Below are 18,256 nucleotides of genomic sequence, written 5' to 3' on the forward strand. Positions count from 1 at the left end.
CCAAATTCGTTATTAATCTTTATTTTTTATTGATTATTTTGGCCTCGTGAAATCAAAAGTAATTTGCTCTATAAAGACAATAGAATCGGCCTAAGGAGTAGGCCTATCGTGGCCTCCATTATGGCTAGGATGTCAGGCATATTATGGTCCCCGTGCGGGAAAATGATATGTTTCCGGAGTTAAAGAAATTAGGTATAATTAGCGGAGGTCTTCCTTAACCATAATTAAAGAGTGATTTTAGGCCTATCGCCAACTAGGCCTAATTTCATTGAGCAAGAGAGTCGTGGATTTGGCAAAATTGCGAATAAAGTCTTATAGGCCTATAACTAGATATGGTAGATTAGCCTATTATTATTTAAAAAGAATTTTTTTTTTTTTTTTACAAGAACAAGGTTCAAAGTGGTATTTTTTTAGGCTAGTCCTAAAGATTAGTCTATTCGTCAGGTTGTATTATGTTCAATGGGGCTTTAACGTTGAGGGGAGTCTGGGGGACGTAGCTCCCTCCAGCAAGGTCAGGGTAAAGCACCCTAGGTCAAGGTTAGGTCAGGGCGTGTCGGAAACATTGTTCATTAGCCTGGGTCGAAGCCGTGGCCACGGCAGCGTCCAGATGCCATGAGGCTAGTCTGGGTTGGCAGTTGTGTCGAACTTTGCAGCTACTCAAAATTGCTCGCTGCTCAGTTTAACTATATTTTAGTGTCCCCTTTATATGTCAAATGCAAAATATAAAATATAAGGTTTTTCTTAACCCTTAATGGACAGATTGATCTTCGGGAGTAGTAAAAACAGGTTTTGGGTGGTGGGCGGATTTAGTCTGTAGATAAACAATGTTAAGCGCCATTGATTTGGAAAGAATTGGGCAGGAAAGAGGTGCCAATACTTCTTGGCCCATAAATTCACTCATGGCAACTTATATACTGGCGAAAACCACGAATTGGGCGTCTCAGGACTTCAGTTCTGCTTGTAACTTCAAAGGGGAATGTATTACGTCTGTCTCGCACGACGTCTTTTTGTAAATTTTTTCATAAATATAACGAGGGGATGCTGTTGGTATTTGTTCTTGTCTTTTATGATATTATGTTGGTTGTAAATATAATTTACGAAGAAATAGAAAAAATATGTAATAGTAAAAAAAAGTTACTGATTCTTCATTCTCGGTAAATTTACATAAATTTTTTCAACAAATACGCTAAGAATTTGTTACTGATTTTATTTATCTGTTTTGGTATTGTGTGAGCAGTAATTATAATTTTACAAAATAGAATAAAATTATTCATTAGAAAAAACATGTAAATTGGTAAAATTTGAGATTGTCTTGTAAAAGACAATTTTTTTCTTTCACCATGTACATTTGCATATCTTCCTCTTTCTATTGATGTGTTTTTTTTGTAAATTGGCCAACCTCAAAGTTTACCTGGCCTGAGGAGCTGCATATACTATATACCAGTCCAGTAAGGGTTAAATTTTAATATAAAGTATAACCCCTCCCCTACCTGGCTAGGTAGGGGCCAAGGTTTAACCTAGCAACCTTATTTCTTTATAAAAGCAGTTTAATCAGGATAAAAAAAAAGCAGTTTTATCAGTATGTTATTACGATTACAATACTTATTATTTCCTCTCTTCTTTTTGGCAGTGTACAGGAATAAAAATTGTGGACAGAGTACAAAGACATTGAGGTTACATTGGACCACCCTATGAGTGCAGAAAACCTTGCATCAGTGAAGGAAGAGTTCCATACAAAGTATCGAAGATGGGGGAGATGCAGATGCGGGAAGTTGTTGACTTGTTGACTAAATTTTCCATTGATAAGCTGAACAGTGAATGGATAAGAAATGCAATTGATGCAGATTTCACAGAAATAGACGATTTGCCGTCCGATTTTGAAGATTACCATTGCAGTACAAACTTTCAAGGCTTATTTGATGCTGTGGTTGGGTCTTGCCGACATTGGATTGACAGCCTCCCTGTTGTTAATGATGAGAATGAAAAGAGATTGTCCATTTCTAATACATGCACTTCTAAATTGTCCATTTCCAATACAAGCACTTCTCATTTGCATGATGGATCACAGGCAGGCAAGAGAGATTTACATACTACCTTTTGGATTGCATTGGCTGAAAATGTCAGTGTCAAAGGTTTGAAAGCTCTCCTGTTTTATTATATCCACAGAGGGCAGAGGTATGATGCTCGAGAACGTGAAAGAGAGCACGGGATTAAATGTGCTAGCATTTACTTTTTGCTGCTATGTGTTCCAGGGAGTAATGCCTTTAGGGTTTTCCATCCTGTACTTTATATGAAAACAATTGAAATATTGAGATTAACATTAAAACTAAGAGTGGGAGCATCAAGTCCAGTTAAAAGAGGCCGGAGTCGTGGAAGTACTCGTAAGTCTCACGAAGAGCAGTCAAATCATGGTGATGACGATGATGATGAGGACTCTGAGATGGCTATGCTGACACCGGTGGAGGCAAACAAGCTTATTAGGTCACTTAATGTTCTTCTGAACGATTTTCTCAGGTTGACACAGCGGTTTTCCTTTAAACATTCATCTGAGTGCCTTGATGAAACAATAAATATATTAATAGATGTTTCCAGATCTGAAACTCGGGATGCACAGGGCATTTTTTTGGGCCGACACGGTCCATCAACTGTCACAGCATTAGCTTATAATGCTTATGTTGCTCTTCAGTCAATTTGCAATCCTATACATGGTAAGATCAGTAGAATTGTTATCATTATCATGAAACATATTATGTACAATATTCTTATGATTTCTAGAGGTAGCTCAGATTTATCATCTCGGGCTCTAGGGGTCATAAGAGACCATTCTCAGATTTTTGTCAAGTATTTACTGACTCAAGTGAAAGAAGACGCATATGAAGGAGTCTATATTCTTATCCAGCACATCTGTATTCGCGTACCAGATAAAGCAGAATATCGTCAGAAGACTGCCCAATCTGTGGTTGAGATTTTACGCTATCTTCCAATTCAGCTGTACACACGTCTTGTTAAGTGGTTCTTCAAGTTTTCCCACAATGAGAGAGCAGGTCACAGATTATTTATGCTGGAAGTTATTGCAAAAATGTTAGATGAAAAAGAGAGGATACATGAAGGTGAAGAAATCTGTCCTTCACAGTCTCCCACCACAAGAGAAAATAGACCCGTGTCGAGAGGATCGTCAGTGTCATCAAGTGAAAGTGATGATGATGGAGATGATGGCAGTTATGAAGCTAAAGAGGGGAGATTGAACAGTTTTCTGAAGGTGAATGTTGATCACCCAGTTGAAGTTCCTCCAGATCGTAACATCCTCTCGCATAAGTTTCTTTTGGGTATCATTTTCTCCAGGTGCCGTGACAGTGGTGCCACTGTACGTGCTAAAGCTTTGGCATTGCTGGCAGAGTGTACATATTCTAAGAATCCAACCATTATAATGGCTATGAAGCAGATATTCTTTCGTAATCGTCCGTTAATGTTTACCACGCCTCACTTACCAAATAACAACGTCAATGCCGAGTCTCCGTTGGAAGGCGAAGGTGAGGAGGATCTTGACCTCCCTAATGCTGCTATGGTGGTGTCGATGCTTCATCGCCGTGCCCTTGATGACAAAGTGATAGTTCGAAAGTCGGCCTTGCAAGTACTTGAGAACTTGATGAAATTGGACAATGAAATGCTGAATGATAAAAATTTGGAGGTACGTATGTTACTCTTGCATGTTGTGGAATGCATTTCGTACATTGCATATTTTTTTTTATATTAAATGGCTTGAATAAGAGAAGCAAATTTAATATTGGAACATCGACTCTTTCAGCATATTTCCAATTAGTTCTGCAGATGTATTATGAGCTAAGATTATACTGTATACAGATTTGTTTGTGACTTTGTAGGTGTTGATGGAACATTGCCGAGATCCTGCACTCTTGATTAGGAAGCAGATGATCACCTCTCTCTCAGGGCTTGTGGAATCTTATACAGAAAATGAAAGTGTGATCACTTTCTGGATAAAAGGAGTCTTTCCACTGATACTGGATCCAGAGATTAAAGTACAAGAAAAAGTGATAGAGGTAAGTTTATATATATAATGTACAATGTTACGGCCTCTGAGAGAGGTCCGCTTCAGGTTCGATATGAAATAAAAAAAAAAATTATTTTTCAACACCAACAGTTGAAACCGGGGATACGAATATAGAAAGAAACACTAACACAACAAAGGTTTATTTACAAGCTTACTAACATAGGTAAATGCAGAATTGTATCTCATATTTACATAAAAAGATACAATCTTACACTGCATGAACTGGGGGGAACAGTGAGGCAATTCAAATACTTGCTAGTCAATTTGGTAATTCGAAGTGATGGCTTCTCAAAAGGAAAACGGTGATTGCAGACGTCCTCTTGACTCCGTATTGCAGAAAATAGTCTACTTGTAAGGCAGGAACTCCCCAAAACTTCTAGCGGGACCTTTTCTTCTCTGAAGTCTGCTCGACGTTGAGATAACACGAAATAATTTGTCCACTCCTGGAGACGATTAGACCGGTATCCAACCAACTCTCGAACAACTTTTCTTCTGATCCTTCGTCTCTAGTCTCTCACGGATAATCTCTGCTGCTGCCGATCTCTCACTGATAATCTGATCTGTGGCTCTTACTGAAAATATCTCTCCGTGACTAACTGGAGTCTCTCTTTTACAATCTCTCTCTCTTACGATCACTGCTCTCCAAAGTTCGTTCGTCGTATTTATACGGCACTCTGGGGGCGGAGCCTACGGCGAGCGTCACAGACTCCAGGGATTTCTAGAACTTCTTAGATGAATCTAGACGAGGTATTGCATCAGAAATCACGGCGTTTCTCACGTCCCGACGAGTTCCACAACACTCCTGCCGATTCTAGAACCATCATGATAACAGGCACCTTCACCACAATGCGCTAACGCCTCCTTGCTGCCGAACTTCTCGAAAATGCGTTCTTTTTTCCTTTATCTTTCTTTGCTAGGAAGCAATTACCATCACACGCCCCCTCAAAAGAGAAAAAAAATGAAATCAACTGATTTTATTTATGTATTTTTTTCTTCTAAAGAGAAACAAGAATTGAACAGCAGGGAAACAATTCTGCATAAAGCTTTAATCCAGTCAAACATGCACGCTTTTCCACTCACACACTCACTCTTGCGATAACAGAAAACGGTTATTAGGCTATTCATGCTGAGAAAAATCTCTAGAGGCTACTAGCTATAACATTACCCTTCTCTCTTACTATTTCCGTTTTCTGATCTCAGATTAAAACTTATAAATACTAAAGGGATTTTGACGTAGGAAAAATCTATTTCTGGGTGATTGGCTCGTGTCGCCCTATGAAAGTATCCTTAATATCATTCTTTCTAGCAAAATTAATCTAAAATTACCAGAGAAAAACAAAATTAAGAAAAATGTCAGTAAAACTGACTCGCTCACCTCTATAAAAGAAGTGTCGTATGAGAATAGGGGCGGGGCAGTGGGAACACTACCACGAGTCATTCACCATTTAGACCTTCCAATCTAAAATCCCCACCAGAGAGAGCTGATACTAAAGGTGATGCGGCCGCTACTACTACTACTACTACTGACGCCACGGACAGCAGCGCCCCTAGCGGTCATCCTTAATCTATGAACATCTTGTCCTGCAGGGTGGGTAAACAAAGACAGGGTGGGTTTCATAGGGCGACACGAGCCAATCACCCAGAAATAGATTTTTCCTACGTCAAAAATCCCCTTTTCTGGGCTCAGCTCGCGTCGGCCTATGAAAGAGTACCAGAGAAACAGACAAGATGGAATAAGGACAATGGAAAATCAGTTGTAAAAAAAGAGGTATATAACATAAGTGAATCAGGGACATTACAGAATACAAACTAAGTACTTAAAGCTAAACTTATCCTAAACAATGACATGATAAAGAAAGCAAACAATATAAAGTACTTAAAATTAACTTATATTAAACATAGTAATATCCAGTAATGCAATGTAAATTAACACAATAGATTCACTTAAGTAAGATATTTACATAATATACAAACACATTGTGTCCTACCCTAGCATAAAAATAAGGGTAGGGACACTGAAGTACATTATAAGTACATAGTGTGGATGTCCCTAGCAAAAAAATAAGGGACAATCCACCAATATGATCTCAGCGGCTAAGGCTAGAGTATCCGAGTAGCATGGCGATAGGGTGAGGCAATGTTGGACGAGGTAGGTAGAAAAGGAGACCTGGATCTATACTATGACTACTACTGTATCAGGAGAAGCAATGTTTCCCGCTGCTACTGCAGAAAATTTTAAAGATTCCAAGGACTTTAGGTAGTGACGTTTAAAGACTGTCGGAGATTTCCATCCAGTATACTTTTTAAGATCCTCAAAGTTCATATGTTGAAAGTAGTTAATTGAGGTGGCTACTCCTCTGATGTCATGTGCTTTTGGAAATGAATCAGGATTGGCTTGTTTAATGAAGTAAAGGATCTGTTGTCTAATTCTTTTACTGATAAAGTACCACCTTTTTCTCTCATAAAGAGAGAACCTGAGGATCTTGAGGATGTGCGAGATAGAAAGGCTCTTAAAGTTGATTAACTGCGGCAGAGAGAAGGATCTTGCGGAAGTGGGATGACTTTCCAAGGAAGCCCACCTTGCAAGAGGATCCTCATTTTTAGCCAAAAAACTACAATCCGGAGCAAGCAGAACTTTCCTGACGGGGAGGAATTCCACATGACCCGCATCTCTGGATAGAGCGACAGTTCTGAAATTCTAGCTCCTGAAGCTAGGCTTAATAAGAATAACGTCTTTCTAAGAAGCATTATGAATGTACAAGACGAGTTGTCAGTATCTGAGGCTAGTTTGAGGACATCATTTAAGAACCATGAGACTGCAGTAGGCCTTTGAGAAGGTCTAAGTCTAGCACAGGCTTTAGGAATAGACGTAAAGTAAGATTCTGTTAGGTCTATCTGGAAACCCAATGAAAGATCTTCCTCAAAGCCGATTTTATGAGTAGTAATATGCTAGCTGCTAAACCTTTTTCAAACAAGGATCTGAAAAAGGATATGGCTAAGTTAACTGTCATGGTTGTAGTGTTTGATTCTTTCAGGAAGGATGCTAATTTTTTAACAGCTGAGTCATATTGTCTAATAGTTGACTCTCTTATCTGATTCTAGGAAGAGGATGTTTTGTGGATCAATGTTAGCATCTTTGTTAGCCGCAAACTTCATGAAGTCCATAAAGTTAGGGTCTGAAGAATTCCTGAGGAAGCGAACGCAGTCCTCATTTGTACTGATTGTTGACAGCTTGGATTGGGAATCCTTTGAGGTCGGAGACCCAATTCCAGAAGCAGAGGATGCCAGTTGCTCTTGGGCCAGTCTGGAGCAATCAGAGCTACTAGTCCCTTGAAAGTCCTCAGCTTTGCTCAAGACTTTCAAAAGAAGATTCACTGGAGGAAAGACATAAATTTTCCTCCACTGATTCCAATCTAATGACAGGGCGTCCGTGGCATAAGCCAGAGGGTCCAGGTTGGGGGCCACATAGCAAGGGAGCTTGTGGTTCGCTTGTGAAGCGAAGAGATCCACTTGGAGACCTGGGACTCTCCGGCATATCCACTGGAATGACCTGTCGTCCAGGGACCATTCTGATTCCAGAGGGACCGACCGGGACAAAGCGTCTGCTATCACATTTCTTACCCCCGCCAGTGAGTGGCGGACAGATGCCATTTGTGTTGTCTGCTAGTGCAAAGATGGCTATCATGACATGGTTCACATGTTTGGATTTGGGACCCTCCTCTGTTGATGCAATGAAACTACCACTGCACTGTCCAAAACTAGTCTTAGATGAGACTTTTTCGGGGGAAGAAGTCTCTTCAGGGTAAGAAATACTGCCATTGCTTCCAAGACGTTTATGTGGAGCTGGCGGAACTGAACTGACCAAGTCCCTGAACTTGCTTGAATTGAGAATATCCCCCCACCCGGACAGGGAGGCATCCGTGTGAATGGTTAACACTGGAAGGGATATTGAAGGGGTACTAGTTTGGCCAGGTTCTTCACTTTTGTCCATGGAACGGAGCTGATTGCGAAGGATCTTGTGGAATTACTGACAACTTGTCTCAGATTTGGCGTTTTGCTCTCGATCGCCAAACTCGGTTTATATCTTTCAGCCTTGCTTTCAGGAGGATGTCTGTCACTGAGGCAAACTGAAGAGAAACATAGGATTCTTTCCTGGTTTCTCCTTGATGTTTGTTTGCATTTGAGAAATTGTTTCACAGACTTGGCTATTCTTTCCTTTTGACCACCGGAATTGACAGATTGTGGGAAGACAAATCCCATTGGATTCCTAGCCACTGAAAACGAGACTCTGGAGTAAGTCTCGGATTTCGTCTTGTTTATCTGGAACCCCAGATGTTCCAGAAATTGAACTACCTTTTTCGTGGCTTTGAGACATTCCTCGACTGTTGGTGCCCAGATCAACCAATCGTTGAGGTATGCTGCTACCATTATCCCTTGAGTTCTCAACTGTTGAACCACCACTTTTGCTATTTTCGTGAATACCCTGGGGGCTACATTCAGACCGAAGGGCATCACTTTGAATGAGAACGTCTGATTTCCTAGTTTGAAGCCTAGGAATGGGCGGAAGTGCCTGGCTATAGGGATATGGATAGTATGCGTCTGTAAGATCGATGGAGCATGTGACGGCCCCACGGGGAAGTAAGGTCCTTACTTGCGAGATGGTAAGCATTTTGAACTTGTCGCAACGAATGAAAGAGTTTAGCTTTGACAAGTCTAAGATTACCCTTCTTTTTGTTGAGCCTTTCTTTGGCACGCTGAATAAGCGACCTTTGAAATTTTAGATGCTTGACTCTCGCAATAGCTCCTTTGAAGGAGTTCCTTCGCGTAATCTGTCAATTCTTTGATGGTTCCTGATAAAATGATTTGATTGGAGGGGGATCTTTGATCCAACTCCAACCCAATCCCTTGGCACGATGCTCTGTGCCCATTTGCTGAACCCCACCTGTGACGGAAGAGGAACAGCCTCCTCCTACCTGGGGAGCCTCACTGTTGTTGGGCGGGTTGACCTCCGCGCCCTCCTCTGAACTGCCTTCCCCTTGCCGCTCTCCCTGTGGCCACGCTGGCGAAAGTGGCCTCTCGCCCTGCTACCTCTCGAGAGCCTATTAAAGGCTGGGTAAGCCTGACCTTCATACATAGAGTTTGAAGGCCGGCGAGACTGCGTAGGAGGTTGAGAGTTGCGACTGAGGGGACAACAGGAGGATGGGTTGGGCCTGTTTCGAAGTTTGATGGTTGTCCCTGTTGGGTAACTGGGACGGCCTGAAACGAACTGCTGTTGCTGCTGATGTTTCTGGTAAGGCTGGAACCTTTTTACCAGACTTCTTGAGTTTCTTACCAGCAGCAGGGGCGGATTCTTGCTTCCTCTTAGAAGAGATGCCCCACCTAGTCTAAGGCTCTGGTTGAGCCTAGCAGCCTCGTGGTGCACCTCATTCACAGCGGACTCTGGGAAGAGGTCCGCCCCCCACATGCTGGAAGCCAGGAGTCTATTAGGTTCGTGCCTAATAGTGCACTCCTGCAGAACGTGCTTTCGGCAGTTCCTCCTAGCTTGGAAGAAGTCGAAAGCATCCGTCTGAACTGTTTGGAGCTGAGACTTGGCCAGAATCTTGAATAGCGGTTCTGTGCCATACGACAGTGCCGCCATTTCAGTGATAATCAAGGAGTTGAGGGACCACCTCCCAAACCTAGTTCGAGCATCGAACTCTGCCTGAATCAAAAGTATCAGGCAGCATTGGAAGCTTTTCGCCAAACTGGTCCATTGCGCAGTTGGCTTTAAGCTTCCACCAATCGTGAATGTGGCAGGCAAGTTCTCCCACAATTCTCCAAAGGCTGGAAAGAGCGGAGAAGTAGAATCAGCTTCCCTCAGCTGTGGCATGGGCTCATCCTTGAGGACTGCCTGAAGAGTCGCTTCCACTATTTTGGTAGCGAACGGAAGAGAAGCCTCCTCCTCCGTCGCAAAAATAGTGAAAGGACTCTTGAAAGCCTGGAGCTTAGTGTTGGTACAACTCCCAGTCCTCCAGGCAGTGAACCCATTCCCGCTGTGCGTGCTCTCTACTATATAGCACGTTTTCTCGGGAAATCTTGTCCTCCCTAGTGAGGGCCGCCACGGTCAGCCTAGCATATCCAATGAAAGGCTGAGTTAATCCCGGAGGATAAAACTCGAAGTCCTCAATTCTTCGAGTCCACACTCCGGGACAGAGATCATACCGTCCTTGAATGGAGCGTAAGCGGCCACTCTCCATGGGTTATCCATGGAGAAGGCTGGTAGCGACTCATATGGAGGTAGCTGGAGAATGCCAGTACCTGCTACTGGGGAGATTGGTTGAGGAGCCTGAGAAAGCCCAGCTACTCGGTCCTCATTCTCTCTAACTCTGTTAGAGAGATCTTGGATGGATTGGCCCGACTGACTGAGGGTGTTTGACAGCTGCGCAAACATTGTTCAAACTTGGTCCTTCCGAGGGCGGAGGGACCTGCGAGCCTACCATCTCTCCTACCTGTTGCATAACCACTGCTGAGAAGGCAGTGGGAGATCAAAGGCGCTCTGGTCCCGCTACTCCAACGGCGTTGCCGGAGTGGATGCGGTGGAGGCCGGAGAAGGCATTGGCTCGGCTGGAGCGCGAGCCTCTCCTTAGAAGCCTTGCTTCTAGAGCTCTTGGAGTACGAAGAGCTCGGCTTAGCCTTCACCGCGTTCAGCATAGGAAGTCGAAGACTTCTTTACTGAAGAAGACGACCGACGACTTCTTAGAAGTCGTCTTGTGGGAGGGTCTTCTGTTCTCTCTGTCCCTTCACCTTTGGGGGTACAGAGAGAGCGGGAGAGAGCGGGCAGGGATCTCAGATCCCGTAAAGCCTTGAAAAGAAGCAGTAGAAGGGACAGGAGAAGATCCAGGAGCGCCCAAGGAAAGACCTTGGGCGCCCGACACACCTACCTCAACCAACAAATCCTCCGCCCCTACCGCCATAGGTTCGATGTTCAGGTCCAAAGTGCGACGTCTGGACCGGCTCCTGCGTGGCCGCGAACCCGAACGACCTGCTGCACCTCTTGCTGTATGGAAGCGATGAGAGGGGCTGCCGAGACGGATCAACGTAGCCTGTTGATTTGCCGCCGGGGAAGATCTGAACGGCCAGCTTCTTATCTAAGATGTACGGCTGGCCCTTGGCGGCGTTCTTCCCGAAGCCGCCCACCCAAGCCTTCAGGGTTGCTAGGGCGACTTCCTTCACGGCGGCAGCCTGAAAAGAGAAGGCGAAATGAAGCTTCTAGTGGCGGGGACGGGGTTTAACAAGCTTATGACTAAGTGTTATTAGTAATACTGATAAAGAAGTCTAAAATCGACTTACCCCCCCCACCACCGCTGACTGACAAGGTCATAGCAAATGGTGCAGGCTTCTGGGTGCCAGACAATCATAGCGTTGTGGGTCGTGGCACACGGGGCGTGAGTCCTGCACTCATCGTGGGCGCAGGGGTCGTAAAAGCGTCGCGTTACACCCAGGACCTGACAGTTGGTAGCCTGTAAGTGGAAAGATGCATAAGTATCAGGAGAACACTTACAGCCTAACAATTGCTCCGCTGCATGCCGGCAGCGTGAAAGTTAGATTAAACCAGAGCCAGCCATAAATACGTGTGGTAACTAGGCGGTTGGAGTTGTCTAAGGCTACGCCGGAGACAAGAGAGAATATCCAACCAGGTGTGGTGGTGAGCCATGAAAAACTCCGACGGAGAACGACGGAGATGGTATACACACAGTTAGTTAATACTAAAATTCACCGTAAAATTAGGGTACATCCTTATATTTATAACGAAATATGTATAAATCTTTTCCCCGTCTACTAGAAGAGTGCCCCGGGTAAGAAGCAAGCTCTCCTCCGTAGCGGGAAAAAGGCAGGATATAGTAGGCAAGCAATAGACCACTAGTAGTGGACCACCCCCGCCCGCTGGCGGAGCCAGACGAACTATAACCAAAGGGGCCCCGCTGCAGCGGAGGCTCGTTCGTTACAGTAGGGGAAAGGTGGGACTGAGCAACTAATCCAGGGGGGGGGGGGGTTCCGGCGTAACGCGGCGGGAGAGAGAGAGGGGGGGGGGTGGCCTACTCCTCCCCGTCCCAACAACTACCCGCTCGGTGACCCGGTACCCGAGACAAGTGGTCGCCCATACCCCAGCTGGGAGGGAGCTCCTGGCCTCCTCAGAGAAAGAGGGAGGAAGGCTACTGTGGTTGTCATGGTAACCAAGGAGTCCCCCAGACCCCTCCCTATACCTGGTAGGGAGGGAAGGGGAAGGGAAGGTGCTATGGAACACGTGACCGCAAGTGGCCTAAGCCGCGATAGCAACACAACCGTGGAAGGGCCACGTGAACCAGACTGTACCAACACATGGGACATGCACCTAGGCTAGCCTAACACCCATAAATAAAAACTAAAAATACATCGTAAAGATGGAAAAGACACTTTTAGTAAAAGAAAAAGAAGCCCAGGAGGAGGTAAACTGTTCGAGGAACAGTTGACTACTCGGAGCCAGCGATAGCCGATGAAGAGCAAGATCCGGGATGCTGGGCCAGAAACACAGAATAGCCCTAAATACCAAACTAAGAGAAATGGTAAAACGGCTGTCCTAGCTAAAAAAAAAACGATGTAATAAACGATGAACGTGATATAGTAAGCCCATAAGTATAAGAAGTCCCAGTATGGAAGACCGGGAATTCTTAACATGAGGCGGCATGGCGCCGCCACCCGAGTCAACCGGGAGACCGTATAGACCTATTAGAAGGAAAATACTGGTCCCTGGAAGACTAAAATACGGTAAAATACTACTTATGAGGCACTTAACTTAGCCGATGCGATGGCAGCACGTTCCATGGTGAATAAAAGAGATAAATCCCAAGAAAACACGGCACGAAAGAAAAAGCGTACAACGTATACAGTCTAATGATTAAGGATAACCGCTAGGGGCGCTGCTGTCCGTGGCGTCAGTAGTAGTAGTAGTAGCGGCCGCATCACCCTTTAGTACCAGCTCTCTCTGGTGGGGATTTTAGATTGGAAGGTCTAAATGGTGAATGACTCGTGGTAGTGTTCCCACTCGCCCCTATTCTCATACCGACACTTCTTTTATAGAGTGAGCGAGTCAGTTTTACTGACATTTTCTTAATTTTGTTTTTCTCTGGTAATTATAGATTAATTTTGCCTAGAAAGAATGATATTAAGGATACTTTCATAGGCCGACACGAGCTGAGCCCAGAAAAACAATTCTTGTGTTTTTCTCAAAACTAATCTCACTCGGTAACACTGTTACACGGGCGGAGGCCACAGCACGGGGAGTTGTTTAAAATTCTGAAGCAAATTTACATTCATTGCCTTTGCTCTACTCTTACCCACATTAATTCTATAATGTATATTTCCCCTCTTCTCTAAAACTGAAAAAGGACCGTCAAAATTATGAGATAAAGAGGAACCTTCTTTCTGGACTTTCTGGACTCCCCACATAAACTTAACCTGTCTGGCTATCAAACCCACCCTCAATCACACTTTCCACTTAACACTAAAAAACACAGCAGGACAATTGCCCCAATACCTACATACAGAACAAAAAACACAAACAGGTACTCACCACTGGCTTCTGATACCTAGGACTAGGCTGTGCTGTCGTCCACTGGATATAGGCTATAGGCTAGCCAACACACAACCACCGCCGACAACCAAACACAAATCAACCACCCGGGACCCACAACCCCACAAAAACTCAATAACCCAACGACTAAATGGAGATGAACACCAACCGCCTGAAAAAACAGCAGTACAACAACCCTCCAAAACCAACCCTGCCCCAACCACCACTAACAGACACCGAAAATGCACCACCAACCTTCTTAACCTCACCACAACCAGACAGACACACGCACAACAACTTCACAACCCCAAAATCTATCAAATAACACCCAAACAACGAAACACCAAAGGAAAACTGCTGCCAAAACCAACACTGACTTGACCAGACGCCTCACTGTTTACAACTCTCGTAACAGACTTCCATTGACTACCTACAGAGTGCCACAACAGACATGCTTCCGACCGCCATCTAACCACTCCCATTCATTCTTCCACCAATCTCTCTCTCTCTCTCTCTCTCACACACAACCTTTGGAGATGTTGTCAAATATAAACTAAAATTACTCCTCCATATTACCTCCCCCATTACATTTGACAACATCTCCTTACACTCACAACATCCACACTAAATTGCCTTTTGCAACACCCAAGGATGCTCAGATGCAGGTCCCTGGATCTTGTTGAGGACCATCATACACTCTTTCAGTTACATCGCCATTCACTTCTTCCAAACCACTTTCTTTCAAACTCCATTATCTCCCTCACTACCATCTCCCAAATTCCATTCACTACTTCACCGATGTCTTCCAACTCTGTTCCAACATCTCTATTTTGGACCACCACCATCAGTTCATCCATACTTCTGTAAACTCCCGCAAAGACTTATCCATCCTATCAACCACCTCCTCACTATTCAGTTTCCTTCTCACTGAAGTCTTACTTGTCCCTGTCAACTCAAACCCACATACACTACAAGTATCATTCATTCCCCCAAAGTCATCTGTAGCACACGCTTTATCAACCGTTTGCACCCTACCACCAACCCCTTTACCATGCCGTTTCACGCTTTCCCTTCCCTTCCACTTCCTCTCCACATTCTTCTGTTTTCTTCCATACTCAACCAACACCAACTGTCGATCTCCAGACCAATTTGTTCACCAACAGTCGGCTCACACTTATTCACCCTCAACCACTCACTCATCGCATTCTCCCGAATCATAGTGTGGTACTTCCCTCCACTTACGGAGCTGGTTATGGTGTGCCCTAACCTCATCCAGTCCCCACCTACTCGCAATTTCCCCAAAACATAACTCAATCCACTCGGTCCCACCTTTCCAAAATCTCAAAAGGCCCTTCAAATTTCTCCTACTTACTTTATTCACATTCATTCTTCCCATCTCAACCACCTCTTTCAACACCTTATCCCCAATCTTAAAACTCTCAAACCTTTCACTCGCTTTCATTCCACAAATCCCGATCACCTTCTGACAGACCCAACCGCGGTCTGACAATCCTTTCAAAATTCAACACATATTTACAAGGAGACATACCTATACTCTTCTGCAGTGTGGCGTTATATACCCAAACTACACGTCCTACATACATATCCCAATCCTTGTCGCCCTTACTCATCATTCGCAAAATCTCGGTCATCGTCCTAACAGTCCTTTCAGCCAACCCATTCGCACTGGGCATATACGGAGTAGAATACACATGCACAATACCCCATTCCTTCAACATTTCTTCAAATTCCCATCCCACAAACTCAGGTCCATTATCACTCAACATTTTTGCCGGCTTACACACACATGGGCAACATCACTTGACCCACCATTCGTGCAACAGTTTCACTCCTCTTATCTTTGATGGGAACCACATAAGCAAATTTACTCATGTGATCCACCATCACAATCATCCCCACATGTCCTCTCGCAGTCCTGGGCAAAGAAACACAATCAATCACAAGCATTTCAAACGGCTCTTTCATCTGCAATCGCAACACAGGTGGACTTGCATGCACACTTCTGATACTTTCTTTCCCCTCTGACAGTCTTCACACGTGACAGCCACATCCACACAAATCTTACTCAACCCAGGAGCATACAATCTCTCTCTCATGCATTCCCACAACTTATTTTTTCCCATATGCCCAACCGATCATGCACCAACAAACACATACTCACAGCTGACTCAACAGAAAACACTGGCACATACACTTCCTTGTCATACAACATTAAACCTTCCTGATGCAAAAAGTACACTATGTTTTGCACACCACAAAACGTTTAGCAACCCTCTTATATACATCCAACTCACATGGCCAGTCTTCCACCACACACTCCTCCCAAAAACACATTGTCGCAACACACTTATCTCCAGGCACTTACTTTGCATTTCCTCAATCTCTTCCTCACTCCACAGATCATTCTCACTCCTAGCAATATCAATCATACCCACAAAGTTTGCTACAAACACATTACCATCTTGAATCCTAGCTACTTGCCTGCCCCCCCTTTCTAAGAATTCCATTTCTTACATCTACGTCTATATCGTGGATCCTCAAAAAATCTATCCCTATTAAAAAACAAGATGGCATATGTCATCCTCCTAAACTATAGTTATGCATTACTCAAGATCTCCCAACCTAACCTTTAACGTACTTCTTCCCATACTAAAACACTTCCTTGTCCTAACCCATGTTTTCATGCATGACACTTACCTGGCAGGTATATATATAGCTATATTCTCTGTTCGCACTGGCAGAATTTTCAAAACTCGCGGCAACCGCTAGATCACTGGTAGTTCATGGTGATCGCCACCCCGCTCCCGTGGCGCTGGTGCTCGGAATCATTCCCATTTTTCGTCAGATTTTTTTCTGCCACTGAACCGCAACATCGTTGTTGGTTCCCTGCTAGAATTCGAAACTCGTTAGCTGACTTTCGCTGTACTTGGATGGTTTATTGGGTATCGTATTGGAAAGTTGGATTGGCAATCGCGATTGGAAGTATTTCGAGTGTGTATGAAAGAAGGGTGTAAGGTGAGACTACCGAAAGCTTCGGTACCTAGACCCTCACACACTATGTAAGAAGTGTAGAGAGGTTTTGTGTACTTGGGACAATAGATGTAAGGAGTGTGAAAGTTTAAATGAGAAAGAATGGAAGACTTTCACCAAATATGTTGAGAGACTTGAAAAGGATAGAGTAAGAAGATCGGTGTCTCGGAGTGAGAGGTCAGGTTCTTCTAGTAAGGCCTTGAATAATTCTGTTATTTCTCCCCCTTCTTCCCAAGTAGAAGTTGTTAATCCTTCTCCTCAGGTCTCTCCTGCGCCCGCTGCTGTTTCTGAGGATACTAATATTGTGAAAGTGTTTGCCGCCCTTGCGTCATGGGCGATCAGATTCAGCGTCTTACAGACAAAGTGGGTACGATTGAAAGTGTCAGTGTAGTGGAGGGGGCGGCTGATCGTCTCACTCGTGCTCCTAGACCTAGACCTCTGCCAAGCTCCCAGACCCAAGGGAGAAGGCATGTCGACAGTCGAAGGGAGGCGAGAGGGGTTCCCTTACGATCAGTCGTCCCTTCAGGCATCCTGTTGCGTCCCAGGCTGCAGCAGTGCGCCATAGAAAAGGCGACACTGGGAAGTGTCTTTCCTCGACAGATAGTGCTGCATCAGGCAGGTATGGACGTTTTATGCGGAAGTTCGCGTCCTCTGAAGAGGACGCATAGACCTACGTCTTCTCAAGATGAGCGTTACCCGCAAGAACAGTGGAGTAGTCCCGAGATTTTCTCTTCTAGTGATGAGGAAGAGGTGGTTCCGATTAAAAGGAGGAGATGCCTTTAAGTCAAGACAAGACGCAAGACCTCATGTGTACGACGGTTCTCGGGATAGGAGCTCTCCTTCGGAATACGGAGCAGTCTCTCCGATATCTTCCCCTTATCGTAGAACTCAAGATCGAGTTTCTCGTGTTGATGATCCGTCTCGTCTTTGTTCTCCGCTTGCTCAGACTTCACGCCAGGAAGCAGAGACTAGGAACTTCCTTGAAGAGATGCAAGGAAGGTTAGCCGATTTGGTTAAAATCGTGGGGAACATCGGAACTTCCTCCTACAAGGCGTAAGGACGCATCTCTCCCAGTCAAGTCGTCTAAGAGGACGCATGATGGTTGGCCGCCTTCTCGTCAGGCTTCGGAGTCTCGGTAGGACGCAAGTTACGGTGGGAGCAGGATGCAGGACGCAAGAATTTAAGAGAACAGGAAGCAGGACGCAAGTTTTTCGGAGCAGGACGCAGGACGCAAGCTTCCGGAACAGGACGCAGGACGCAACCTCGGAGCTCAGAAGGACGCAGGACGCAGGCGGCAGGAGCAGGTTTCTTCACGCGAGGTTGGAGAAGATTTTCTGCAGCAAGACCTGGGTTTACAGGATGTATCTTCGGCAGAAGAGGAAATAGAAGACTTAGAATCTGAGGAAGGAAAAGAAGATGAAGCACCTTCTTCAGATTATAAGAAATTGACGAATTGCCTTTCTTTCACTTTTTGGAGGGGATTTCAGCCTGCAGCTCCGACATCACCCTTTCTCAATTCTCCAAGAATAAAACTCCGAAGAAGTCCT

General features: G+C 44.7%; 1 protein-coding gene across 1 annotated transcript in view; it reads left to right on the top strand.

The window, feature by feature from the left end:
• Positions 1–18,256, top strand: part of LOC135199502 (condensin-2 complex subunit D3-L-like) — a 131,558-nt gene that overhangs the window by 469 nt on the left and 112,833 nt on the right. Inside the window, 2 exon segments of the mRNA XM_064227610.1 lie at positions 1,631–3,688; positions 3,882–4,058. Of these exon segments, the coding sequence (XP_064083680.1) occupies positions 1,748–3,688; positions 3,882–4,058 (2,118 nt within the window). The 5' untranslated portion in view covers positions 1,631–1,747.

The sequence above is a fragment of the Macrobrachium nipponense genome, chromosome 25 (genome assembly GCF_015104395.2).
Source record: "Macrobrachium nipponense isolate FS-2020 chromosome 25, ASM1510439v2, whole genome shotgun sequence".
NCBI lineage: Eukaryota > Metazoa > Arthropoda > Malacostraca > Decapoda > Palaemonidae > Macrobrachium > Macrobrachium nipponense.